The sequence below is a fragment of the Rattus norvegicus genome, chromosome 20 (assembly GCF_021556685.1).
Source record: "Rattus norvegicus strain SHRSP/BbbUtx chromosome 20, alternate assembly SHRSP_T2T, whole genome shotgun sequence".
NCBI lineage: Eukaryota > Metazoa > Chordata > Mammalia > Rodentia > Muridae > Rattus > Rattus norvegicus.
In genome coordinates this window covers 11,677,196-11,703,099 of record NC_141553.1, presented here as the reverse complement: position 1 = coordinate 11,703,099, position 25,904 = coordinate 11,677,196, and the positions used below count along the sequence as shown (strand labels likewise).

Here is a 25,904-nt window from a genome sequence, read left to right as displayed (position 1 = left end):
TGGATGAGGGCTGTGCATGAAGTGCAAGAGAGGGAGCAGGACAGGCAGGCGGGTGCATGTGCCCCAGGGGTCTCCTGCCATGACTTTCCCAAGCCAACTGACAGGAGAGTGAGTTTGATGGTGAGTAAGTAGTTGTGGGGAAGATGGAGGGTGTGTGTGTGGGGGGGGGGGGCAGCCATGGCAACTCAAAGAGCAATGGAGGGGAGGCAGCTGCTGGGCCTAAAGGAGCTCATGGGGAGAAAGCAATTCAGCTCAGCTTATGTTGAAAGCCTGGGGGCTGTTTGTAGTCTGAGCCCAAGAGGTAGCTAGTCTTCTGGAGTATGGTAAGATTGGAGGGCCTGTGCTGGCTCCTTGGGCTCTGACTCCTAGCATGGGGCAGGCCGCCTGCTTTCCCTGCTCTCTTTTCTGAGGAACCAGGTTCTTTTTTTTTTTTTTTTTTTTTGGAGCCGAGGACCGAACCCAGGGCCTTGCACTTGCTAGGCAAGTGCTCTACCACTGAGCTAAATCCTCAACCCCAGGAACCAGGTTCTTAGCAGCTGCACTCAATGGTTCTTCCAGGGAATCCAGCAGGTACCAGACCTTCAGCATCAGACACAGGGTCACCCACCCTGACAGTCTGCTGTTTGTCTTTGCCAGTGGCTCCTGAGAAAGAGGCCAGCCTGGTGGGGCGGGCAGGGGTTGCCTGTGATTGGGACTCTCTATCACAGGTGTGGTAGCCCAGGACAAGCCGGGGAGGCCCAGGATGCAATGCTTCCTGGCCTTCCATCAGGACCTGATGCTGGTTCCACTAGAGTTCAGAGAGGAAGACTGAGACATGGCTGAGGTCAAAGCATTTATTTTTAAAGTTCTGAGGAGGCTTCCAGCTAGAGGGTACCTGGCAGTTTCCCACCCAAGTGACACCAGGGATGTAGAGTAGGGCTCTCAGGCTTATGACCAGGACTTCTACCAGATTTGGTAATGGCAGAGAACAAGACAGGATCCTCTGTCGTTTGATGGAAGACTCAAGCTAAGGCAATGCTGGCATCTGGGGCAGCTCAGGGACTAGGGGAGAGGTGAGGAGTTCTGTCCCTGGAGATCCATCAGCAGGTGGACTTCTGTCCTGAGCAGGCCTGTCTGGAGCAGGCAGGGCGGCACAGCAGGGACACACAGGAGGCTGGGCGACAGCAGCTGGGCTGGCAGGAGGAGGCACAGCAGGAGGAGGTGGGCACACAGCAGGCAGGTCTGCACACAGGGCGGCACAGCAGGGACAGGCTGGAGCAGGGCTTGCAGCACACAGGCTTGCAGCACACAGGAGCACAGCAGGAGGGCTGGCAGCAGGAGGAGGAGGAGGCAGAGCAGATGGGTGTGCAGCACACAGGCCTGCAGCAGACAGGCACACAGCAGGAGGGCTGGCAGCAGGAGGACTGGCAGCTAGACTGCTGGCAGCAGGAGCCAGAGCAGATGGGTGTGCAGCACACAGGCTTGCAGCAAAGGGTCACACCACAGGGCTGCTGGCAGGAGGAGGAGGTGCAGCAAGAGGGCTCACAGCTAGACTGCTGGCAGCATGAGGAGGAAGCACCACAGCAGACTGGCACACAGCAGACAGGCTTGCAGCAAAGGGTCACACCACAGGGCTGCTGGCAGGGGGAGCAGGTGCAGCAAGCTGGCTGGCAGCTAGACTGCTGGCAGCATGAGGGTGTGCAGCAGGAAGACTGGCAGCAGGGGCTGGACACACAGCTCACTGGGGTGCAAAGGAGGCAAGGGGTTGGGGCAGAGCAGCTGGGGGCACAGCAGCTGGACTGGCAACAGCTGGGGGCACAGCAGCTGGGGGCACAGCAAGGAACACAGCAGCTAGGCTGGCAGCAGCTGGGGGCACAGCCGCAGGGCTCACAGCAGCTCTCTGGGCAGTCGTCCACCTGCCAGGAGGACTCAGTGCAAGCTTCAGAGCAAACAGACATGGTGGAGGCGGCCATGGCTGATTGGAGGGCAGAAGGTAAGATAAGAACAAGAGAGTGAGGGAGAGGGCGAGTGAGGGAGCTAGGTGCCTGGTGCCACTTATATATCTCTCAAGGGTGCGTGTGTTTGTGGTGTGCCAGTTACAGTTCCCTGTTGGTGTTGACATAGTTCTAAGATGCCTATCAATCAAGTGGGTGTGGCCTTTAGCTCCTCCCACCCAGAGAACTCTGCACAGCTATTGCTGATAGGTCTGGCAGGGCTGCCTAGCGCGGGGCAGGGGAGTGTCATTTCCTTTCCAGGAAGAGTTAGCCTTTCCTCGAGGCCCTCTGCTGTAGCTCCCTGCTTCAGTCCTTAATTGAGTCATCAGCATATTTTAACCTTACTTTATGTCCTGTTTATTTGGGGATGATGGTCAGAGAGCTGTGTTTGTTTTTTGTATCAACAGAGCCAGTAATAATAGTTCTTGTTTTGGTCCAGGAATTGTTCTAAGTGAGACTGTAGGTACTAAGTCAACTAACTAGACCCTGTGACCTCAGAAGGGAAATGATTTCATTATTCCCACATGGGGAAACTGAGGCACAAACAAAAGCTTACAACCAAGCCTGTGTTGGGCAGTTCAGGGCGTAGATACTCATGTCTTGTGTTCCTGTCATTCCCTTTGAGTGATGGGTGTCCTGGCTTACCGCCATTCCTCTGGAGGGGACTTAATTGTTTTTTTTGTTTTTTGTTTTTTTTTTGTTTTTTTTTTTTGGACCTGGGGACCGAACCCAGGGCCTTGTGCTTCCTAGGTAAGCGCTCTACCACTGAGCTAAATCCCCAGCCCCGGGGGACTTATTGTTTGACTGCCTTTCTAGTCTCTTTTATCTTGAGAGCAGACTATTAGTTCTGCCCATAGAATTCTGGGCAGATAGAGGGGAAAGGTCTGATAGAACTGTTTAGGGCAGGACAAAGGAGCTGTCACTTGCTCTCCCAGGACTGAGCACTATGGGGCTGGGCTGTGTAGCAGATGTGTCAGGCAGTGGCTCCAGGAATTTGCTCTGAAGAAATGTCCACTTCTACCTACATCAAGAGGACCCAGGTTGATGGACAAGCAGAGCTGGGAAGGAGGTTGTTGTGAAGGAATGTTGGGGCTTGTCTGTTTTCAGATGCAGGAGACTTTAAACTGGGCTGTGTTTAAGACATCTTAGAACCTTTTGGTTGTGACCTTGGGGCCTTGGATGATCAAGCGAGGATCTGTGGGAGAACTCGAAGAAGATCCAGCATTTTGACTTGAATCCGCAATGTTTCTCACATCCTCATCTGGGGGTACTGTGTTTTGGAAGGTCGTGGAACACGAAGCAGACTTAAGACTGTAAGAGCTCGAGGGTTCTAGGCTGTCTCTGATTGCAGTTGAATTCTGCTTCCATGATAAAGCAAACTGTGTCATAATCAGTCAGTCCTCTGACGGGGGCAACCAAGAATTAATGATAGGAAAGGCAGAAAGAAGATACAAGAGATGGATATGGGAGGGCTTCAGGTCAATACCACACCAGCCTCGAGTTTAATTTTCTAAGACTTTTTATACTACACAGCACAGTGGGAAGCAAAGCCGCAAGCTAACAGAAACAGTTGCTGAAATATGCACATAAGACATCTGTTCCCATCCCTATTCCTTCCACTAAGGTCAACAGAATTTTCAGTCCCTTAGGTCCTTGAGCCTCAAGTGCACCTCCTCTTATCATTCCATGCCTCAGCAAGCTGGGGAATCTGCCAAAGGACCCTGACCTGCCTTGATGCTTCCTGGCAGGCAGACTTTCTTTTCTTTCTGTCTATCTTCCCCTACCCAGAATATGGGTGTTTTGTCTGTCTGTCTGCCTGCCTGCCTGTCTGTCTGACTGACTGACTGTCTATCTGTCTGTCTATGTGCCAGTGTCTGACGTCAGTAGAGGCTGGAAAAGGCTGTCAGATCCCATGATATCAGAGTTGTACATAGTTGTGAGCTGCCATGAGGGTGCTAGGAGTTGAATCCATGTCCTTTGGAAGAGCAGCGAGCGTTTTTAACTGCTAAGCCATCTCTCCAGCCCCTTGCTGTTTTTTTTTTCTTTTTTTCCCCCACATCACAAGCCATTCCCATGCATGGCTAAGGGTGGGGTGACCTTGGCTGTTGGGACTCTTCTTTTCCAGGATGTGACATCTGTGTCCGTTAGAGCTAAGGGAAAACTGACTGGAATTCTAGGGATGAGGTAGAGGTCTGCCCACATTGGTCAGCTTCACTCTGGAGTAAGAGCAGAGGGAGGAGGAAGCCAGGATAGGGTGGAGGCTTTGCACCTTCTGCCTCAGTGCTAACTTTCCACGATTATCAGTGAGTGTGGGATGCCACATACTCAGCCTCTGGAGATTTGGTCACATGATAGCCTCCCTTGCAGCTATCCTATCCTTCCAGCTGAATTTGCTGACCAAGCCCCACCACCTGAGGTCCCACCCCTCCAGACTACCCTGGATCAGCTGATGGGCCACTGCTCTCATCCTTTCAAAAATTCTGACTAGCTCATACCCTGCCTCAGTGGGAGAAAGGTTTTGACTCCTCCACAATCATAATGCCTTCCTGGACTTTTGGCTCCCTCACAACTATCTGCTGTCAGGGAAGTCAGGACAGGGACTGAAGTACAGGCCACATAGGAATGTTATTTTCTGGCCTGCTCCTCATGGCTTGTTCAGCCTGCTTTCTTATAGGACCACCAGACCAGGGATGACCCCACCCATGGTGAGCTGGGCTCTCTCACATGAATTATCAGTTGAGAGAATGTATCCCAGGCTATCCCACAGGCTAGTCTGGTGGGAGTGTTTTCTCAGTTAAGAGTCCCTCTTCCCAAATAATTTTGGCTGTGTCAAGTCGACATAAAACTAGCCAACACAATTTTACATTTTAAAAAAGTATATTTAGGCTTGGAGGGATGGCTCAGTGGTTAAGAGCACTGACTGCTCTTCTAGAGGTCCTGAGTTCAATTCCCAGCAACCACATGGTGGCTCACAATCATCTGTAATGGAATCCAATGCCCTCTTCTGGTGTGTCTGAAGACAGGGACAGTGTACTCATATACATAAAATAAATAAATCTTAAAAAAAACTTTAAAAAGTATATTTATTTTTATTATTTAAGTGTCTATGTCTGAGCATAGGTACATGTGAGTACAGTACCCACAGAGACCAAAAAGAGGATGTTGGATTCCCTGGAACTAGAGTTACAGGTGATATAAGCTGCTCAGTGTGGGTTCTTGGATCCAAACTCTGGTCTGCTGCGAGAGCAACAAGCACTCTTAACCACGGAACCATCTCTCCAGCCCCAATTTAATGTGTTTGCAGTATGGTGTCTGTGTGTGTGGCATATGGTGTGTGTATGGAGTGTGTGTGTGTGTACACATGCATGTAGTGTGTGTGTATATGCATTTGGTGTGTATGTGTATGGTGTGTGTGCACATGCATGTGGGTGTGTATGTGTGTGTATATGGTGTATGTGTGTGCATGTGGTATATATGTGCATGTATGGGGTATGTGTGTGCATGTATGAGATGTATATGTATGTGTGTATGTGCATGTGGTGTTAGTGCTTGTGTGTTTATGGTGTATATGTGTGCATGTGCATGTAATGTATATGTATGTATGTGTGTGTATGGTGTGTGTATATGGCATGTGTATGGTGTGTGGCACGTGTGCATGTGGTATGTGATATGTGTGTGCATGTATATGGTGTGCATGCATGTGGTGTGTGGTATGTATGTGTGTGTATGTACGGTATGTGTGTCTATGGTATGTGTGTATGTGTTTGTGGTATGTGTGTGTTGGTGAGTGGACAACTTGTCACAACTTCTCCTCTCCACCTTGTCAGTTCTGATTGAAGTCAGGCCATCAGGGCTGGGTACATGTGCCTATATTACTTAGCCATTTCACCCACACTTAACCTCTCTCTCTCTCTCTCTCTCTCTCTCTCTCTCTCTCTCTCTCTCTCTCCCTCTCTCTTTCTCTCTCTGTCTGTCTCTGTCTCTCTGACTCTGTCTCTTTCTCTCCCTCCCTCCTTTCTTCCCTCCCTCCCCTCCACCCCCCTGTCTCTCCTCATTTCTGATGGAATGGTTTCTGTGGGTCTTTCGGGTCCACTGATGTTTCTTCATTCTTGCACCTGCTCTCAGGCTTGTCTCGTGTGCATTTAAATTTCAGGTATTGTATGTTTCAGTTTTAGAAGTCCCTTTTGTTGGATTCATGGCATTTCTCTCCTGGGAATCTCTACCTATTCACTCATGAACATAGTATTTTTCTTTGATCTTTAGACACATAATAGCGGCTTGTGGCCATCAACTGCCCATCTCTGTAATGAGATTATCCCAGATTCTTTTGTCCTGGTTGCTTTTACCTATGAAGGCGATTTGCATCACAGAGTCTTTTGTGCCTGGTTATTTTGATCATAGGCTTCAATTTATGAAAATTCATTGGGAGATTTTGGGTTCTATTATTTTCTTGTATCTATGGGTTTTTGATCAGGCAGATGGCCAACTGTTAAGCAATTATTTTGAGCTCGTGTAGGTCTGGCTGTGCACTCTGTGTGTATACACATGTGGAAAACCCATACAGCTTCCACTCAAGATCCCACCCATGCTCCTGGAATCCTCACGGGGGTTGAATTAGGTGTGCCTGGGGGTGTCTGTAGTGAGTCCTCCCCGCAGGCTCAAGCACAGTGGTCTTGGGTTTCCATTGGATGCTGGGGGAGACTATTCAGTCCTGTGGTGGTTTCTCTATTGTGGTCTGTCTTTGATCAGCCTCCTGGTTGGATTATAGTTTTTCGGGGAGATAGGCACCTGTTCCCCACTATCTTCTGCCAAGCTCTCTCTGAGGCATTTCCCACCCATATTCTGGATGCCCCTGCCCGCCCACCCTGAATCTCCTCTCAGCCACTGACCACAGTTCATTGGGAAGTTGAGTTGACAGAGAGCTGTGTGCCTTTGTCCAGCCCTGTCTGAGTGTGGACATCTCTTAGCCGTTTATCAGCCATGTAGTTAATGGAGGGCTCCTCAGCCATTGTCCATTCCATCAGGGTTTCAGGTTTGCTACACTATACATCTTCAGTTCTCTGTTCCCAAGGGTCTTGGTTTGTGCAGAAGAGGTTGTGGTTTGAATGGGTCTCTGAAGAACCCATCTTCTCAGCTTCAGTGGGAGCTCCTAGGCAGGGAGCTGACATTGTGACAGACATCTGGTCTACCTCCTTATTAGTACTAAGAGCTTAGAGGAATTGTCCAGAGTGTGGGAAAGGAATAATATCTGTGGTTGTGGAAGGACTGTCATCTTTCAGAGAGAATATCTGGACTCTTAGATTCCTGAGAATTCATGTAAGGAAATCCAGAATTCATGGGGGCATGGAATCCATGTAGCACCAGGAGAAGGTGGCTTGGGAGGCTAGATGTAGCAGCAGATACAGAGTCTCATTAGTCATGGAGTTGGGCAAACAAAACAGCATGAGCAACAGCAACACTAGCCTAGGAGAACAGAGAAGCAAACAGGGAAGACTAACTGCATTCTGGGTATTAGGAACACTGAGCTGGGTATAAAAGCCACTTCAGGAAGGAGCTCCAGACATTGTTACCTTCCCCTAGACCAGCCATCCTCCACCATGTGTCACACCAGCTGCTCTTCAGGGTGCCAGCCCTCCTGCTGTGTGTCCAGCCCCTGCCAGCCATCCTGTTATGTGTCCAGCCCCTGCCAGTCATCCTGCTGCAGGCCTGCTATATGCATTCCTGTGAGATACCAGGTAGCCTGCTGTGTGCCTGTGAGCTGCAGGCCCACTGTGTGCATGGCTCCCTCCTGCCAGTCTGTGTGTGTGCCCGTGAGCTGCCGGCCAGTCTGTGTGACCTCCTCCTGCCAGTCCTCCGGATGCTGCCAGCCCTCCTGCCCCACCCTCGTCTGCAGGCCTGTTGCCTGTAGCAACCCCTCCTGCTGCTGACCAGTGTCTCCAAACTAGCTGCTGCCAGTGCAAACAGGCCACATCCATCCCCTTCCTCTGTGGCAGTGTTTCTGCACTTGAAATCATTTTGGACCCACACCTAATTCTTCAGCCTGGAACTTGGGAGAAAACACAGCTGAATGATTCAAATGTCTCTTCCCCTTCCCTTCTCTAAGGATGTCCTGGCTCCAGGGTCCCTTCTCTTACTCCCTGTGCCAAATAAAGTAACTTCTCTGGTCAGCTGTGCATGTCTGTCCTGGTTCCTGTCTGTCTTTCCTGGTGGCTTTGGCATCAGGAAGCATAGAAGATCAGTGGTTTCTATGACGCAGACTCACCATGGATCCTTAGGAGGGAGCATGCTGGGAGGAGGGCGTGGCTTGATGAGTGGGTGTGTTTATGCCCCTGGCATCCCTGTGGCCCCTAGGATGGACTTGCTGTATCTCTTTGCAGTGTCTGCTTCTGCTTGCCTTTCCCTGTAGGGGGTGCTCATGCATAGTAAGTCCTAGAGTGTTTTATAAAAGGTTTTCTCTTTCCTCTCTGGATGCCTTGTGTCTCAAGTCACGGTGACTTACTTCCTATTTGGCAGCTTTGAAATGCTTGAATTTCAGTCACACAAACTGATGGGCTCCGGATTGCCTTCTCAGTACTAGGAAAATGTAGGCCTTTCTTATTGTCGATTAATTACAATATTATAGACACACATCTAGTCACTTGCCAGTAAAGCAGCTGGAAGAACACACACGCGTCCCACCAACTTCTTGGGGTGGCTCCTGCTGTAGCTAGGTGTGTGTTGTTCTGGATCTTTTCACGGCAAGGTGTGGGTCACTTCTGTTTCTATTTCAGGTCATTTTCAATGACTGGGTTAGTTTCTTTGTCCCTCTTGCTGGGACAAAATCCCAGTGAATGGAACCTGAAGGAAGGGCTTATTTTGGCTCACAGTTTGAGGGTACTGGATGGGACAGTCATGGTGGAAAGAAGATGAGGTTGTAGCTCACATTATGTGTGCAGTCAGGAAAGCAAACTAGTGATGCATGCTGGTACTCAGTTGACCTCCTTTTTGGTCCATCTGGAATCCTGGCCCATGGAACACTGCTCATGTTGACTATGTTTAGGGTGGGTCCTTACTCCTCAGTCAAACCTTTCTGGAAACACACTCATTAGTATGCCCAGATGCATATTTCCATGGTGATTTGAAATCCTGTTAACAGTGGAGATGGACCTTCAAAGCTGTGTCTAGCTTTGGGGACGGTTTTCCTCTGGGAAGTGTTGGTGACAGTCGGTCTCCGTCAACTGGCTCTATCTCCAATCTCTGCAGTCTCTTGTGACTGCTCCCTGTGAGGTTCCTGAGACAGATGTGAGGGTATCAACCTCTGCTGCATCCCATGACACCATCCTGAACCTGTCACTCCATAGAGTTTTCACTCTTGGCTGCCTTGAGCTCTAAACTTTTCCTTCATGCTCCGCAGGCTGGCCATGAGATATGAGTTGTAAAAGTTGTTTTGTCCCTTAGCTGTCAGGGTTGTCAAGGTTCCACTGTGCTGTTTGAATAAAACTAACTGCCCTGAACATGCGGCATATGTCATATACCTGTGGTATGTTTATACCTTGGTTACACACACACACACACACACACACACATACACACACACACACGTGTTCTCTCACCCTCATGCACATAAAGGAACACACGTGGAAAAAGCTCCCATACACATACATGTATATGCACTCACTCGTACTTACACATTCCCATATCTGTGTGTCTTAGCACACTCATATGAACACACACATGTACACACACATTCACACTTCTTCAGATGCGTGCCTGCTTCTGCAGATACATGGTCATGCTTTCTTCTGCACACATGCACACACACATTCATACTTCTTCACATGTGTGCACGCTTCTGCAGACACACAGCCATGCTTTCTTCTGCACACTCATGCACACACACACATTCACACTTCTTCACACGTGTGCATGCTTCTGCAGACACACGGCCATGCTTTCTTCTGCACACTCATGCACCTTCACTCAAACATGCACGTGTGTCATCCTGGTCTCTTATCTGAGAGTCTCCTATTTGTCTCTATGCTGCACGGAGACACAGGCAGAGGTCCTGCCAATCCTGCAGCATTAGCTTCTCTCATCCCTGTGACATAATAAAGAATGAAACTCTTAAAGAGACAGGATTTATCTTAGCTCATGTTCTCATTCTGGAACCTTTGATAGGTGGTATCTGGCCAATTTTCTATTGTCCCTGGAGTTGGTGGCTTCTCTTTAATGGCATTGATCTCTTTGACAGATATACCCTCTACAGTCATGGCTTTCTGACTGCCTCCCTAGCTGCATGCCTTTCCAACCGCTTATCTCTGCTTTTAGTTCTTGTTTCTCACTGTAAATCTGTCTAAAAGCCCCCAGCAATGACCAGGTCACTGCACGAACTCTCTGCTGCCTTGGATTTTCTCCCACATGGTTAATTTAGCTAATGTTCTAAACTCAGCCTCACATAGCATTTCTGGACACAGAAGAAATTCTCTTGCCGAATATCACATGGCTGGCCTCTGGTCCAGCACCAAACAGCATCCTGAAACCTGGTGAGCACGTCCTTCTGTGGAATTTCTGTTGGCATTCTACTCTTCCGAGTTCTCACCTGGGTGTCTCATTAGCAATTTGTATTATAGCTTTTGAGGGTCATAAAGCCTGTATGTCAAAACTCTCACGCGATGTATCCAAACTAGCCAGAGGTCTAAGAAAACACATAGTCAGGGTTAGTCACAACAATGTCCAGGCATCTCTGACCAATGTTCTGTATTATGTTTTTGCATGGCTATGCTGAATTACCCAGGAAAGCAGCTTAAAGGGATGAAGAAGGTTTTTAGCTTCCGGATTCAGAGACTTCAGTTCACTATGGGGGGAGCAGAGCAGTCACAATGAGCCACAAAAGAGAGATGAGAACACCTTTTCCCCCCCATCTTTATTAACTTGAGTATTTCTTATTTACATTACATTTAACTTAGTATTTCTTATGTTACTCCCTTTCCCGGTTTCCGGGCCAACATCCCCCTAACCCCTCCACCTCCCCTTCTCTATGGGTGTTCCCCTCCCCATCCTCCCCCCATTACCACCCTTCCCCTAACAATCACATTCACTGGGGTTTCAGTCTTGGCAGGACCAAGGGCTTCCCCTTCCACTGGTGCTCTTACTAGGCTATTCATTGCTACCTATGAGGTTGGAGCCCAGGGTCAGTCCATGTATAGTCTTTAGGTAGTGGCTTAGTCCGTGGAAGCTCTGGATGGTTGGCATTGTTGTTCATATGGGGTCTCGAGCCCCTTCAACCTCTTTCAGTCCTTTCTCTGATTCCTTCAACGGGGGTCCCGTTCTCAGTTCAGTGGTTTGCTGCTGGCATTTGCCTATGTATTTGCTGTATTCTGGCTGTGTCCCTCAGGAGAGATCTACATCCGGTTCCTGTCAGCCTGCACTTCTTTGCTTCATCCATCTTATCTAATTGGGTGGCTGTATATGTATGGGCCACATGTGGGGCAGGCTCTGAATGGGTGTTCCTTCTGCCTCTGTTCTAAACTTTGCCTCCCTATTCCCTCCCAAGGGTATTCTTGTTCCCCTTTTAAAGAAGGAGTGAAGCATTCGCAATTTGGTCATCCTTCTTGAGTTTCATGTGTTCTGTGCATCTAGGGTAATTTGAGCATTTGGGCTAATATTCACTTATCGATGAGTGCATACCATTTGTGTTTTTCTGTAATTGGGTTACCTCACTCAGGATGATATTTTCCAGTCCCATCCATTTGCCTACACAATGGCATATTACTCAGCTATCAATGAGAACACTTTTAATTGATTAGGTTTCTTCTTCTCTCTGTTAATCCTGGACCACTGGAGGGAGCCACTCCATTCAAATGGAGTCTAGACACTCAGTTAATCTTCCCTGGAAACATTCACAGACCTATTAAGAGATGTGCCTCCATCCCTTGGTGATTCTAAATCCATTCAAATTTATAGTGAACATGAAGATGAAACTTCTTATGGTCCCTTCATAGCACCAGCCCTCAGGTCTCTTCTTGCCTTGATCTGGCTGCTAGGGTCTCACTGAGGGGTCAGGACAGTCCCTAGGAGAAGGGTTTGGAACAAGAGATTGCAGAAAAAGGATGAGAGTCTTAACACTTTGATCACTAAGGGGGAGGTCTATTTTCTTCAAAGCTGTGAGACTAGACAAGGAGAATAGAAAATAGGAGTTTGGGTGATGCTTCAACAGCACCACGAGAGGTCTGGGGAGAGGAGACCCTTCCTAAGTCAGGGGAATCATGATGGAGTGTTGGCTAGAATGACAGATCTCATCCAGGCAAGGGTAGTGTTGAGGGTCTGCAGTGGAGAGATCAGCAGCCGGCAGGAGAGCCACAACCGATGGCCCAGCAGGAATGGGCACAGCAAGAGGGCTGAAAGCATTCTGGGGACTGGCAGCTTTCAGGGTCACCACAGGTCAGTTGGCAGGGGCAAACACAGGTTAGAGGGTCCTTTCCAACAGAACCACATGGGGGTCTGCAGGAGCAGCAAAAGCAGCAGCAAGCAATCCTCCCAGCTTAAGGAGGGCAGCAGGCAGTGATGGAGCAACACAGAGGCATAGGACAAGCAGGTGGCCCAAGGGACAGTGCATGCTCCTACTTTTAGCAGGAACTGGAGAAGGCTTGGGTGGAGAAGAGAACAGGCCGTTAGTGGCATATGGCCACATATGGACATGGAATCATAGATACACATGTATGTTTATACAGACATTTATACTCACAAACACAGGCACAAACTTTGAACCTCATGTACACACACACACACACACACACACACACACACACACACACACACTCACACTCATACTGAAAGAGAGGTATTTTCCATACCCTTGCTTCTGTTATCTGACTCCATCTATGGATCACGAGAAGACACTCCCTGTGTTCAGCCTCCAAATATCTGTAAACCCTTTCCTAACCCTATGAGAAGTGGGATCTTTGTGGGTGTGTTAGGATTGTAATCCTGCAGGGAGAACTTCTGGATTCTTGGAGCACTAGGATCTCATGTACAGAAACAGGAAGTGATGGAACTTGGTAGACTCCAGATGGCCCCAGGGGAGATGGGAACCCAGACTCAGCAGGAGATGGAGCAGGTATAATTAGCCACAAAACTGAGGACAAACAAGTCAGGAACAAAGCTAACCTGGGAGGTCAGAGGAAGCAAATAAGGAAGACCAGATGCATTCTGGGTAGTTGGAACACTGAGCTGGGTATAAAAGCCACCCCCGGATGGAGCTCCAGATATCCTCACCTTCCTCCAGACCAGCCAGCCTCCACCATGTGTCACACCAGCTGCTCTTCAGGGTGCCAGCCCTCCTGCTGTGTGTCCAGCCCCTGCCAGCCCTCCTGCTGTGTGTCCAGCCCCTGCCAGCCATCCTGCTATGTGTCCAGCCCCTGCCAGTCAGCTTGCTGCAGGCCTGCTGTATGCATTCCTGTGAGATACCAGGCAGCCTGCTGTGTTCCTGTGAGCTGCAGGCCCACTGTGTGCATGGCTCCCTCATGCCAGTCCTCTTTGTGCGTGCCCGTGAGCTGCCGGCCAGTCTGTGTGACCTCCTCCTGCCAGTCCTCTGGATGCTGCCAACCATCCTGCCCAACTGTGGTCTGCAGACCTGTGATCTGCAACCCCTCCTGCTGCTGACCAGTGTCTCTAAACTAGGGATTGCCATCATAGACAGGACACATCTATTCACATCCATCTCTATCCTCTGTGACTGTGGCAAGAGGAAGGCAGGCAAACATACCCAGCCCGCTGTGGAATGGGGAAGAGAATGCAGAATGACCCAGATTCTGCCCTGCCTTTCTCTAAGGATGTCCTACCTCCAGCATCCTCTTACTCCCTGTAACCAATAAAGTAGCATCTCCAGTCAGCTCTGTATGTCTGTCCTGATTCCTATCTGTCTTCTTGATTGCTTTAGTATACAAAAGTGTGCATTATCAGTGCTGTCTACAATCCAGCCTCTCTGTGATTCTTCAATAGCTGGAATGCAGGACAGAGGACATGGCCTTATAAAGTAGATGTCATATGTGGTCATATCCCTGTCTTGTCTGTCTGCCATCAAGCCTATGGCTCCAGCAATGTCCCCACTGTGTCTTGTGAGTCTCCATCCTGCCTCTCTGGCTCTGTAGCAGGGGACACATAGATAGGTATTCACTGACTAGTTTGTCCAGAGCTATGTTTCCCTCTTCTCTTGTTATATCCTATGCCATGAATCCTGGTGACTTTCTTCCTGCCTGGAAGCTTTTATAAGCTGGATCTTGGTTCTGTGACCCGAACCCGTCACACCCACCACCCCTGTGGCACATCTGCCCATTTGTTCTTGAATGATGATCAGATGTAATAATCACTTCATATCACTTCCCATGCAGACACCAGATACATCCTCCAAGTTTCACCCATGACTTGATGGAGCTGCTTCTAGAGTCACACCCATGTTCTGTGTTTTCAGTGAATCAAGTGAGCTGTGTCCATGCTTCAAAGTCATGATGCAGATATACCAGGGTTTACACTTTCCTTGTATAGTGTTGGTTACAGTCCTCTATCTCTCCCTAGTCTCCTATAGTCTGTTGAGCTCATTTCTTGGAGAATAGCAGGTGTGTGGTTCCTGTACTCTGCTAAAGCCCTGCACGCTGTCCCATACCAGTCCCTCTGTGAGCTGCCCACTGCTGCCCAGCTTGCTGATGCATGGGTTATAAGAGTTATTTTATTACCCAGATGCCCAGGTTGTCAAGGACATGCTGTGTTGCTTAAATGATAGATATGTATGAAACTAAATCAGAGATAGAAGCAGTCACCATGGGCTAATAGTCTTGAACACACACACCCTGCTTCATGTGCACACTTGGGCCAGTGCACACACAATCATGCACGCATACACTCTTAGACCCACTCATATGCACTCAGAATCATACAGTGAAATGTACCACACACAGAGAAGTCTGCTGGGGCATATGTATTCAGGCACCCACAACACACACACACACACACACACACACACACACAAACACACACACACAAACACACACACAAACACACACACACACACTCCCTCATACATATCCACATTTTATGAAACATCTGTATACATCCACATAGCCTCGTGTACTCCACACTCACACGTGTGTAGATTCTGGTGTCTCACTGCAAGGTGAAACTAGGTCCAGAGCCTGAGAAATAGATCCTCTGATAATTAATAGTGTATGTCAACTTGACTAGATCTATAATGTATAAGAGACATCCCTGGGCATGCCTGTGAAAGATTATATATATATATATATATATATATATATATATATATATATATATATATATATATATATATATATATATCTCCAGCCTAAGTGTGGGTGGCACCAACCCATGGGCTGGGGTTCTGAAGGAGAGAGCTGAGCAAAGCATTCTTTCCTCTCTCTGCTTGATTGACATTGCAATGTGACCAGCTGCCATGACTTCCTCCCCACGACAGACTTCATCTCCTCGAACCCTAAAGTGAAATAATGCCTTCCTCCCTTAAATTGATTCCTGTTGGCCATCTTGTCATGGCTACAAGAAAGTGACTACAAAAATATCTGGAACCTTTTGTTGCCACCAACACTAATGTGGTCTGCAGGCCTGTCCAGCCCTTGTGTGTTTATTTTTCTTACCACTGTGACAAACCCAGGAAAGAACAACTTGGCTCTTGTTCTCATGCTGAGCCTTGGAAGGGTGGGGCCTGGCTGATTTCTTATAACTGCAGTGTGCCAAGTGGCTTCCCTGTAACAATCACCCTCTCCTTGGACACAGCATTCTACCTGCTCCTGTTCTGGCCAGGCTGCTTAATTTCCACCTCCTGCTTTTCTTTTCTAAACCTTAATTCTTATTATATATCTGTCTAAAAGCAGCCAGCAATAGCCAAGTCCTAAGAGGCAGGTTCAGAACATGAGAAAGGGGAAAGTGGATGAGGACTGCAAACATTTCTTCCTTTGGGCAGAGGTCTGCTTTTGTTCGATGTCAGGAGAAAAGAATGACAAGAGGAACAGGAAAGAGGAATTTGGTGTGCTTCTGCCCCACCAGGAAGGGGAATTGACTTACCTCCTGACTCTACCTGGTCATGATAGATGGTTCTCACCTAGGCTTGGGATGGTGACAATCCTAGTATTTAAGGGACTAGAGAGCTTGGCAGCAGGTAGAGGTGCCATAGGGGAGGACCCTGCAGAGCAACATGAGGCAGGAGGGATGGCAGCACCTATAGAAATGGAAATTCAGAGCCTCAGCCAGCTTGCAGGAGGTAGCAACAGGGCACAAGGATCTCCAGGCAGTAGTGGTCCCCATAGTCTTGGCGTGGGTAGTAGTCAGTTGGGAAGAAGCTGAGAAGCAGCCTGGGGAGCCGATCATGTAGCACCTGGGGGTGGGGCTGGAGTGGGGGTTGGGCAGAGGAAGGAATGGGTCAACAGAGAGCTTTTCTGGGTAGTGAGTGACCACACATGGAAATACAGTCCTGTATACATATGTATGCATTTACACTCAGATATTCGTGCATACACAAACTCTGAAACACATGTGCATTTAAGTGTAGCTGGACTTTTGGGCACTTTATGAATTCCCTTTATCTACCTCCCTATTCCACCCTTATCCCTTTTGACCCCCAACACTAGTTAGGAGAGAAAGAAGGTTAGTAGGGAAAGGGGTTGTCGATATCATTAGACTCCTTCCTGCTGATTAGGGGTATTGAATTCCTTGGAGCAATCTTGATCTTCATCATCAGGATATCTCTGCCCAATAACAGTAGCAGCAGCCATAGCCATAGCTCTTTCATTAATATACCCTCTGAAGAGTCCCCAGAATTCCAAATGTCATACATTTGCAGAAACTGCTACAGAAGGCAAAATCACTCCCATGCTAGAGCATGAGGCAGATCATAGTCAGCTGCTGTGGACAATCAAAAGCAGTTTCATATCCCATACCCAGAATTAAAACAAAAATCGTATTCTTATAACACTGCTGTGTTTTTAAAGAAACCAAAATTCTCACTACATTTAAGCACTTGTACATGATCATAGCTCTCTCTCTCTCTCTCTCTCTCTCTCTCTCTCTCTCTCTCTCTCTCTCTCACACACACACACACACACACACACACCACCCCACGCTGATTCACAGCTGTTCTCCATGCCCTTCCTGTCTGCTGTCTGACCTCATCCCTGAGTCATGCTCTATCAGGAGGAACTCCCTGTGTTCGGTCTTCCACTTTCTGCAAACCCTTGCCAACCCTAGGAGAAGTCTAGGGTTGAGAACCATTTTGCCATATGGAGGGATATCTGGTCTCCTGGATCTTTGTGGTGTCACGAGATCTTTGTGGTATTCCAGCTTTGGAAGGGTAACAGAGCAAATCTGACTTGAGATGATGCTTGGAAAGTCTAGGAGTAGAAGGAGCTTGGAGAATGTATAATTAGCCACAAAGCCAAGAGCAAAACAAAAACAGAAACACAGACACAACAAAGCCAACCTGGGAGGTCAGAGGAAGCAAACAAGGAAGACCAGATGCATTCTGGGAGGACAGTGCACTGGGCTGGGTATAAAAGCCACCCTGGGAAGGAGCTCCAGTCATCCTTACAATCCTCCAGACAAGCCACCCTCCACCATGTGTCACACCAGCTGCTCTTCAGGGTGCCAGCCCTCCTGCTGTGTGTCCAGCCCCTGCCAGCCCTCCTGCTGTGTGTCCAGCCCCTGCCAGTCATCCTGCTGCAGGCCTGCTATATGCATTCCTGTGAGATACCAGATAGCCTGCTGTGTGCCTGTGAGCTGCAGGCCCACTGTGTGCATGGCTCCCTCATGCCAGTCCTCTGTGTGTGTACCCGTGAGCTGCCGACCAGTCTGTGTGACCTCCTCCTGTCAGTCATCTGGGTGCTGCCAGCCCTCCTGCCCCACCCTCGTCTGCAGGCCTGTCACCTGTAGCACCCCTTCCTGCTGTTGACCAGTGTCTCAAAATCAGCTGTAAATGGGACTCGGCTCTCCTCCCCTAGCTCCTGTCCAATGGCTGCTGGTTCAGCATGAGGCAGTTAGGAAGCCCTTCTGCCCACCCTGAGACTCTGTGAGAAGAACATGGAAGAATTATTTGGATTCCCCTCTCCTTGCCCTCTGGAAGGGCCCCCTGGCTCTAGGGATGTCTCTTGACTTTTAGTGCCAAATAAACCAGTTTCACCAGTTCATCTCCACATGTTTGTCCTGTTTCCTGTTTGTCTTTCTTTGCTGCTCTTAGACCAGAAAAGGTCAAGGCTTCTTGTGATCCACTGTCACAGTATTCCTCGAGGTGTGGGGCACAGAAGGAGGGTGTGGCCCAATTAATTGAATGTGGCCAGATCGTTATGTGGCACTAGAGCATGTCCCTTCCATAGACTCATCCTCTCTCATGCTTCTTCCTCCCCTTCGGAATGCCTCTGCTCCAAGAGCTTCCTGACTGGAGAATGCTCATCAGCCAGCTCTTCCTGTCTGGTGATGTTTTCTACTGGGAGTCATGGTGACTTTTCTTACCACAGGGATGAATGCTGGAATCTGAGATGTGGATTCTGTTGATACCCTCTTCCACCCTCTCATTGCTGGTCCCCAGGTCCCTGTTCTCTAGTGACTGGTGATCTGTCATATGTAATTAACACACAGTCAACACAAGCTGAGCCCATCATCTTGTGAGACCAGCACTCAGGGCAGCATCTTCCGCAGTTGTGTGTACAGAAGAGCTTTGTGCTTTGAATGAACGAATTTCCGTGTTCCTCAGGTGTGAGCTTTCAAGGTCAAGTTCCCTTTGGGTCTTCTGCACAGTGTTGGGGACCATCCTTACATTTCTAGTGGCTTGCTTCACCCATGGCACCTTACCATGTCACGTGATCATTCCCTGTAGAGGTTCCTGGGCTGGGCAGGCCTGAGGGGCTCCAGTTTTGCTGTGGTGTCAGGCCTTGTCCTGGACCAGTCTCTCTGTAGAGATTTTACTGCTGGCTGTTGCATGCTCCAGGCTTTTCCTTGACATCCGTAGATGAGATGAAATGAGAATTGCAAAGGATTTTATACCCTAACAACCAAGGTGGCCCGTGACTCACTGTGTACTTTAAATGCGCGCTGTGGATGGATCTGGGTTAGAAAGGAACGAGTCAGCGTGAATGAACCATCCCTAATATGCACACTCTCAGCACACACAGGCTTATACATACATGCATCCTTGAATATTCATGCACACTCACATCTCTGGTCTCTCAAGCAGGAGGTGACATTGGGTTCAGAGCCAGAGGTGAGGAGGGTTTGTATGTTACCACCCCTTCTGCTGGAAGGCACGGAGCTCAGACTGACTCCTTACCCCTTTGGCGTTACTTATTTTTTTGCACTGATAATATCAAAACAGAACAACTAAAAAAATAAAGAAACTATTTTGGCTCACGGGTTTAGAATGCTCACTCCATTGTGGACAGAGGGGAGAAGTTCATATCTTGGTGGTTAGGGATCTGTGAGGCAGAAGTGAGGGTTCCTCTGCTGTCTTCTCTTTCCTGCTTTCATTCACTTCAGTTCCCAGCCTATGGGATGGCGTCACCCCCCTTCAGAGAGGCTATTTTTTACTTCAATGATTCCTGGCTAGAAAAACCTTCACAGTCGTGTCCAGTGGCTTGCCTCAGTCTCCCACAAGAGCCTAAAGCCAGCGAAGTTGTTCAGTGAAGGCTAACATTCAAAGTCAACTTGACAATCAAATGCCTCACTTTAAATCAGAACTTGCACCCCTGGCTCCCCAAGTTCATATCCATCCCATGGTGAAAAAAAAAAAAAAAAGAAAAACAAACCCATCCATTCTGTCTGTGGTTTCTTGTGGCCTTAACATTTTCAACCCAGCTCAAAAGTTAAGTTTAGTAGTTCAAGGAAAATTACCATTTAAAAATAATTCCCACATATTCTTTGACGACTTTATGTATGTGTTTTGCTCATTTTACTCCCATTTCTCTCTCACATGCCTTCCCGGCCCCGCTCCATTCTTCCTAACAAGCTCCTCTCCTACTCTCTTGAATGACCCCCTGCGTTTAATCAGGCTTGCTTGAGCATGTGCAGGGCTGTAGAACGATGTACTGACTTGCAGAACTTATCTAAGTGGCTACCTTCCTGAAGAAAATGACTCCTCCTCCCCTAGCAGCCAATCACAGTCAATGGCTCCCAGGTTGAGGGCGGGGCCTCTCACACTCCTCCCCCAACCGAGCTGGAAGAGTGACACGTTTGGTTTTGTCCAGGTAATCACTCAGTGGCTGTGAGGTCGTGAGTGCCACAGCTCTGGTATGTCTGGAAGACTCTTCCCTATCTTCTGGCTTTTGCATTTGTACCTCTCCATCTTCTCTCCCCCATAGTTCCCTGAGCCTTTGAGAAGAGGGATTATACATGTCTCATCTGGAGCTGAGCAATCTGTCCCTTATTCTTAGCACTTTGACCACTCGTGGGTTTTTGTATTCACTGCTCCCTACTGCAAAAAGAAACTACTCAGGGTAAGGCTGAGAACAGCATCCACCCAATGGGTATAAACATAGCCATATGGAAGGCACTTTGATGGCCTTTCCATTTATAAAAGCGACACTAGCAGGTTTCCTTAATGTAAACTCTTGGCTGTGAGTCCCTATAACATCAAAATCAAATGATATGGCTTACAACATTAATGCCAGAGTACACAACTCCACACAATGCCAGAAGGACAAACGGGGCATAGAAAGGAGAAAAGCAACCAGAGCTCCACAGGATTGATGTCAGACCTAGAGCACAATGCTGGACATCCGTGATAGGCAGTGTTTTGATGTGACCTCACATGGCCTTGGGCTGCCTCATTCACAGTCCTGGCTGGTTGGAATCCCTGACCCCCCCTTTTTATACATATGAGTGGTCTATCTGCATATATGCCTGCATTCCAGAAGAAGGCATCAGATCCCATTACAGATGATTGTGAGCCACTGTGTGGGTGCTGCAATCGAATTCAGGACCTCTGGGAGAGAGGCCAGTGCGCTTGTCTCTCTAGCTCTTGGTTCTCTCTCTCTCTCTCTCTCTCTCTCTCTCTCTTTCTCTCTCTCTCTCTCCCTCCCTCCTTCCCTCCCTCCCTCCCTCCCTCCCTCCCTCCCTCCCTCTCTTGTTTTTTAAGACAGGGTTCCTCTGTGTAGCCCTGGCTGTCCTAGAACTCATTTTGTAGACCAGGCAGACCTCGAACTCAGAGATCTGCTTGACTCTGCCTCCCAAGTTCTGAGATAAAGGCGTGCACCGCACTGCCCATCAAGATGGCTCTACCCTTTGTGTGTGGCTTTCCTTGGCAGATGCCCCATGTACTTGATGCCTCTAATGCTGTTGGGTCTCCACTGTAGCCCAGAGTTCACAATCCCCTCTCAAGGACTCCTCACAGATATCCTAAATTTACTATACATTTTCTGACTCTTCAAGCTTTTCTCAAAAAATGTAGATATAGGGCTCTATTGTTGTGATAGAGTCATGGCTCACATCTGGACAGACCATACCAGGCCAACATGGTCCCAAAGTGGAAGAGGTTTATTGAGGATGACAGAGACAAGACAGAGAAAAGAGAGGAAAAAAGAGGAAGGGGGCAGAAAGAGCCTACCTTTTATTTAAACTCTAATGTAGCTGCCCCCAGGTGAAGGTAGAAGTTGGACCAAATTATGCTGGGAATGTATGGCTGTTGCCATGGCAACAGATGCACAGGTCCTTGTCGCCTGCAGGTCACATCACTGCTGGAGGTGAAAGTGGTTCTTGGTACCAACATTCATGACCAGAGAGGTCTTGCATACAACATACTTGCAAGACTAGCATCATTGGGATAACATTGGGGTGTGGTGCCAGGTTGAATATTAGCTGGGCCCTATAAATCATGGCTGCAGTAGCATATGAGGGCTTGGTATAGGGAAAAAGCACTTCCATGGTAATCTGAACATGGATAGGGCATCCTTGAGGCCCCCTCTTCTCAATGGAGAGTCCTTCAAATGAGCTTTCAAAGTTTCATCCTGGTACCCATGACGGGAGAGAATGTCAGTTGGTTATCACCTTAGGGTAAGAGGTTAATGATTTTGTTTTGGTTTGTTTTTCCCTTTAGATAGTTAAGTTTTATTGTGGGAGCTTGAGAGTCAGGATGGTGGGGCAGTGGGTGGAGAGTTCCACTTGGATGAGCCCATGGGAAGCTACTCAGATCAGGACATCCTCAAGCAGCCGAGACCTTTCATCTGAATCAAGACCACCAAGAAAACAGGGGCCACCGAGAGGCACTGCGTCATGATTACAAAGCCAATCCAGGATCCCACCAGTCAGCCAGCCGCAGGACCCAAAGAGCCACGTGAATGGAGAAGTTGCTAGCTGACAGATCATAAAGATGGCCGGTGCTAACCTAACCTACTGTGCTCCAGAGGTGTGTGTGGGCCATGTAGAGGGACGTGTTTTCATACTAGTCCATCCATACAGCAAAGCTCTAGATGTAGGTTCAGTTCTTGAAGATGCTTTGTAAGAGCATAGTTTGTGAAAGAATAGGTACATGAAAGGCGTCTCCAGTAGGCACTTGATATAGGGGAATGAGTGACATATAGAAGATAGGTGCGCCTCTGTGTGTTCTCTGGATGTGAAGTCACATCATGGGCATGATGATGGGTACCCAGAAGTATAAGAACAGGAATGTGAAATTAGCTTCTCCTTAATGGTATTAGTCTCTTTAACATCCACATTCTGCTTGTCTATACTGTCAGTTTGCTCTCTTTCTGACTAGACCGGATGTTTTCCAAATCCTTCTGCTCTAATCTTTGTTTCCAATATTCACTGTAAATCTGGCTAAAACCAGCCAGTAATAACCACGCAACTGTCATGAATTTTCTTCACCAAAAATTTAAAAACCCGTTTAAAACAATGTTTCACACACAAAGAGAGCATGCATAATCTTTTCCCAGAATATCATACGAAGAATCTATAGTCTTGCTTCCATTATGGCCCCCGTCCCTTTAGGGAGTCTTTTAAGCACAAATTTTATTCTCTGTGTTTCTATTGGCATTCTGGTCTGAGTTCTAAGAGACTTGGAAGTTGTGGACAAGGAGAGTGTGTTGTTCAGGTTAAGCCTTGCTTAGAGAATTTTAGGGCTTTAATATTCCATAGCTCCAAACCCTGGCAAATTCCTTCCACAGATCAGTTCCAAATATCAAGGAGCCAAATGATTGGGTTTATTCACAGCAATGTCCTGATTTCTCTATTAGGACATAGCGTCAGTTTTTCTCTATTAGGTGTTTTTGCATTGCAGTGAATGATTATTTTAAAATGAACTTGAGAGGAGGGCTCTCGGTTTTAGAGTTCAGGACATTATTGTGGAGCAGAGCACTTTATATCCTAATGAATCAGGAAAAAGAGCCTGGAATTCTAGCACTTACCAACTCTTTCCTTTTTCCATGTTTACTCTGCCCTGATCCCTAGTCAATGGTACTCTCTGCTCTCTTTCTGCTGTTCCAGTGTTTTCCAGGGGGATGAGACATACTCAGAATATGATACAGAAAGAAGAGAAGATAGATGAAGCCCTTTCAGGCTTTACAGGATCACACTGAAGTGACTTCTAAGAGAGACAGTTCTCACCTGGGCTTATGACCCACAGCAGCAAAGCCAATGTTTGAAGGTCTTGAAAGGAGGAATTAAGGGGTTGGGGATTTAGCTCAGCGGTAGAGCGCTTGCCTAGCAAGCGCAAGGCCCTGGGTTCCAGTCCCCAGCTCCAGAAAAAAAAAAAAAAAAAAAAAGAAAGGAGGAATTAGTGGTAGACAGGGGGTCATAAAAGAAGGCATCAGGAATGGGCAGGGCAGGAGAGCAGGCAGCACCATGGGGATTGGTAGCTTACAGACTCCCAAGAGGCTAGCTGGCAAGGACAGACACAGGGCACAGGGTCTGTCCCAAAAGAACCACAGGGGGTCTGCAGCAGCAACAGCAACAGCAGGTCTCACAGCTGTGGGAAGGCAGCAGGCCATGTTGAGGTATCACAGAGGCATAGGACAAGAAGCAGGTGACACAGGTTGCACAGGTGGCAAGATGGTACAGGTAGCAGAGGTGATACAGGGGCATAGATGTCACAGGTGTCACAGATGGTAAGGTGGTACAGGTGGTATAGTTGTCACAGGTGGTACAGGTGGCACAGGGACACAGGTGTTACAAGTGGTAGAGGGGCACAGGTGGTACAGGGGCATAGGTGGCCCAGGTGGCACAGGTAGCTGGGACTGGGGAAGGCCTGGGTGGGGAAGAGAATAGATCTTTAGTGGCATACAGTCGAACATTGACATTTTACAGTCTTGGGCACACATGTGTAGTTACGCACACATTTACACTCACACATGCTCAAATTCTGAACCCCATATGTACACAAGCACGTTTACACACATACATACACGCACTGAAAGAAAGTCCTCCATGTCCTTGCTTCTTGATCCATTTGTGAATCATGAGAAGACACTCCCTGTGTTCAGCCTCCCTTCAAACCCTTTCCTAACCCTATGAGAAGTGGGATCTTTGTGGGTGTGTAAGGATTCTCATGCAGGGAGAACTTCTGGACCCATGGAACTTTGGGATCTCATGTGCAGAAACAGGAAGTGATGAAGCTTGGTAGACTCTTGAGAGATGGGAGCCCAGACTCAGCGGGAGCTGGAGCAGGTATAATTAGCCATGAAGCTGAGGGCAAACAAATCAGAAACACAGACAACAGCAAAGCTAACCTGGGAGGTTAGAGGAAGCAAATAAGGAAGACCAGATGCATTCTGGGTAATGGGAACACTGAGCTGGGTATAAAAGCCACCCTGGGAAGGAGCTCCAGATATCCTCACCTTCCTCCAGACCAGCCAGCCTCCACCATGTGTCACACCAGCTGTTCTTCAGGGTGCCAGCCCTCCTGCTGTGTGTCCAGCTCCTGCCAGCCCTCCTGCTATGTGTCCAGCCCCTGCCAGTCATCCTGCTGCAGGCCTGCTATATGCATTCCTGTGAGATACCAGGTAGCCTGCTGTGTACCTGTGAGCTGCAGACCCACTGTGTGTGTGACCCCCTCCTGCCAGTCCTCTGTGTGCATGCCCGTGAGCTGCCGGCCAGTCTGTGTGACCTCCTCCTGTCAGTCATCTGGGTGCTGCCAACCGTCCTGTCCCACCCTGGTCTGCAAACCTATCACCTGTAGCAACCCCTCTTGCTGCTGACCAGTTTCTCCAAACCAGCTGCTGCCAGATGGGACACACCTGTAGTCTCACAATCTGTTCAACTTGACCTCAATTTGGAGTTTGCAGAAGGTGGGAATCCTACCTGTCCCACCCGGAACCTTGGAGAACAGACTCCAAGGATCCGTAACTGCTGACCTCTTATGGACGTCCTGGCTGCAGGGAACCTCTCTAACTCTGTGTATCAAATAAACCAGTTTTTTGAGTTCAGCTGCACACGTCTCTCCTGTTTCATGCCTACCTTTCTGGCTCCTCTTGTATCAGGAAGGATGTAACGTTAATCAGTGGTCTCTATGATCCTTGGGAGATGAGGTGGCGTGGGGACATGGCCTGATTAGGTGGGTGTCTTCAGGTCCCTGAAATTCCCTGGCTCTTCCATAGCTGCCTCCTCTCCCCTCCCTCAGTTCTTCTTTTCCAGTACAATGGCCACATCGACCGCAGATACTCTGATTATCCCCCCGTTAGTTTTTCTGGTGCCATCTTGTTAATGCTGGGTCCTGGTGCCTTTTTCCTACAGGGCACTTCTCAAATGTCTGAATCTTAGTTATGCAACGTGATAGGCCCTGGAACACCTTCCCTTCAGGGGTCCACACGTGCCCATCTTTAATTGACAGGTGATCAATGATAGTGTAGCAAACACACAACACTTGTGGTGTAGAAGCTAGAGAGCCTTGCTAAGTTCTGCTGACTTCCAGGGGTGGTGGCTGCTTTGGTCACGTGGCCCTTGCTCATCTGC

The 25,904-nt window shown here is 48.5% G+C and overlaps 6 protein-coding genes across 7 annotated transcripts in view; 5 read left to right on the top strand and 1 right to left on the bottom strand.

Annotated features, from left to right (window-relative positions):
- Nucleotides 1-25,904, top strand: part of Tspear (thrombospondin-type laminin G domain and EAR repeats) — a 172,923-nt gene that overhangs the window by 9,180 nt on the left and 137,839 nt on the right. The window lies entirely within an intron of this gene.
- Nucleotides 827-1,991, bottom strand: Krtap10-1l1 (keratin associated protein 10-1 like 1). Its single transcript, XM_087598459.1, has one exon. The coding sequence runs from the start codon at nucleotides 1,950-1,952 to the stop codon at nucleotides 1,080-1,082; it is 873 nt and encodes a 290-aa protein (XP_087454585.1). The 5' UTR covers nucleotides 1,953-1,991; the 3' UTR covers nucleotides 827-1,079.
- Krtap12-1l1 (keratin associated protein 12-1 like 1) lies at nucleotides 7,534-7,928 on the top strand. Its single transcript, NM_001402110.1, has one exon. The coding sequence runs from the start codon at nucleotides 7,571-7,573 to the stop codon at nucleotides 7,898-7,900; it is 330 nt and encodes a 109-aa protein (NP_001389039.1). The 5' UTR covers nucleotides 7,534-7,570; the 3' UTR covers nucleotides 7,901-7,928.
- On the top strand, nucleotides 13,243-13,842 carry Krtap12-2l1 (keratin associated protein 12-2 like 1). The gene has a single exon (NM_001402109.1). The coding sequence runs from the start codon at nucleotides 13,254-13,256 to the stop codon at nucleotides 13,611-13,613; it is 360 nt and encodes a 119-aa protein (NP_001389038.1). The 5' UTR covers nucleotides 13,243-13,253; the 3' UTR covers nucleotides 13,614-13,842.
- On the top strand, nucleotides 17,551-18,160 carry Krtap12-1 (keratin associated protein 12-1). The gene has a single exon (NM_001271304.2). It carries the CDS (start codon nucleotides 17,590-17,592, stop codon nucleotides 17,920-17,922), a length of 333 nt encoding a protein of 110 aa, NP_001258233.1. The 5' UTR covers nucleotides 17,551-17,589; the 3' UTR covers nucleotides 17,923-18,160.
- Krtap12-4 (keratin associated protein 12-4) lies at nucleotides 24,818-25,150 on the top strand. The gene has a single exon (NM_001402162.1). It carries the CDS (start codon nucleotides 24,818-24,820, stop codon nucleotides 25,148-25,150), a length of 333 nt encoding a protein of 110 aa, NP_001389091.1.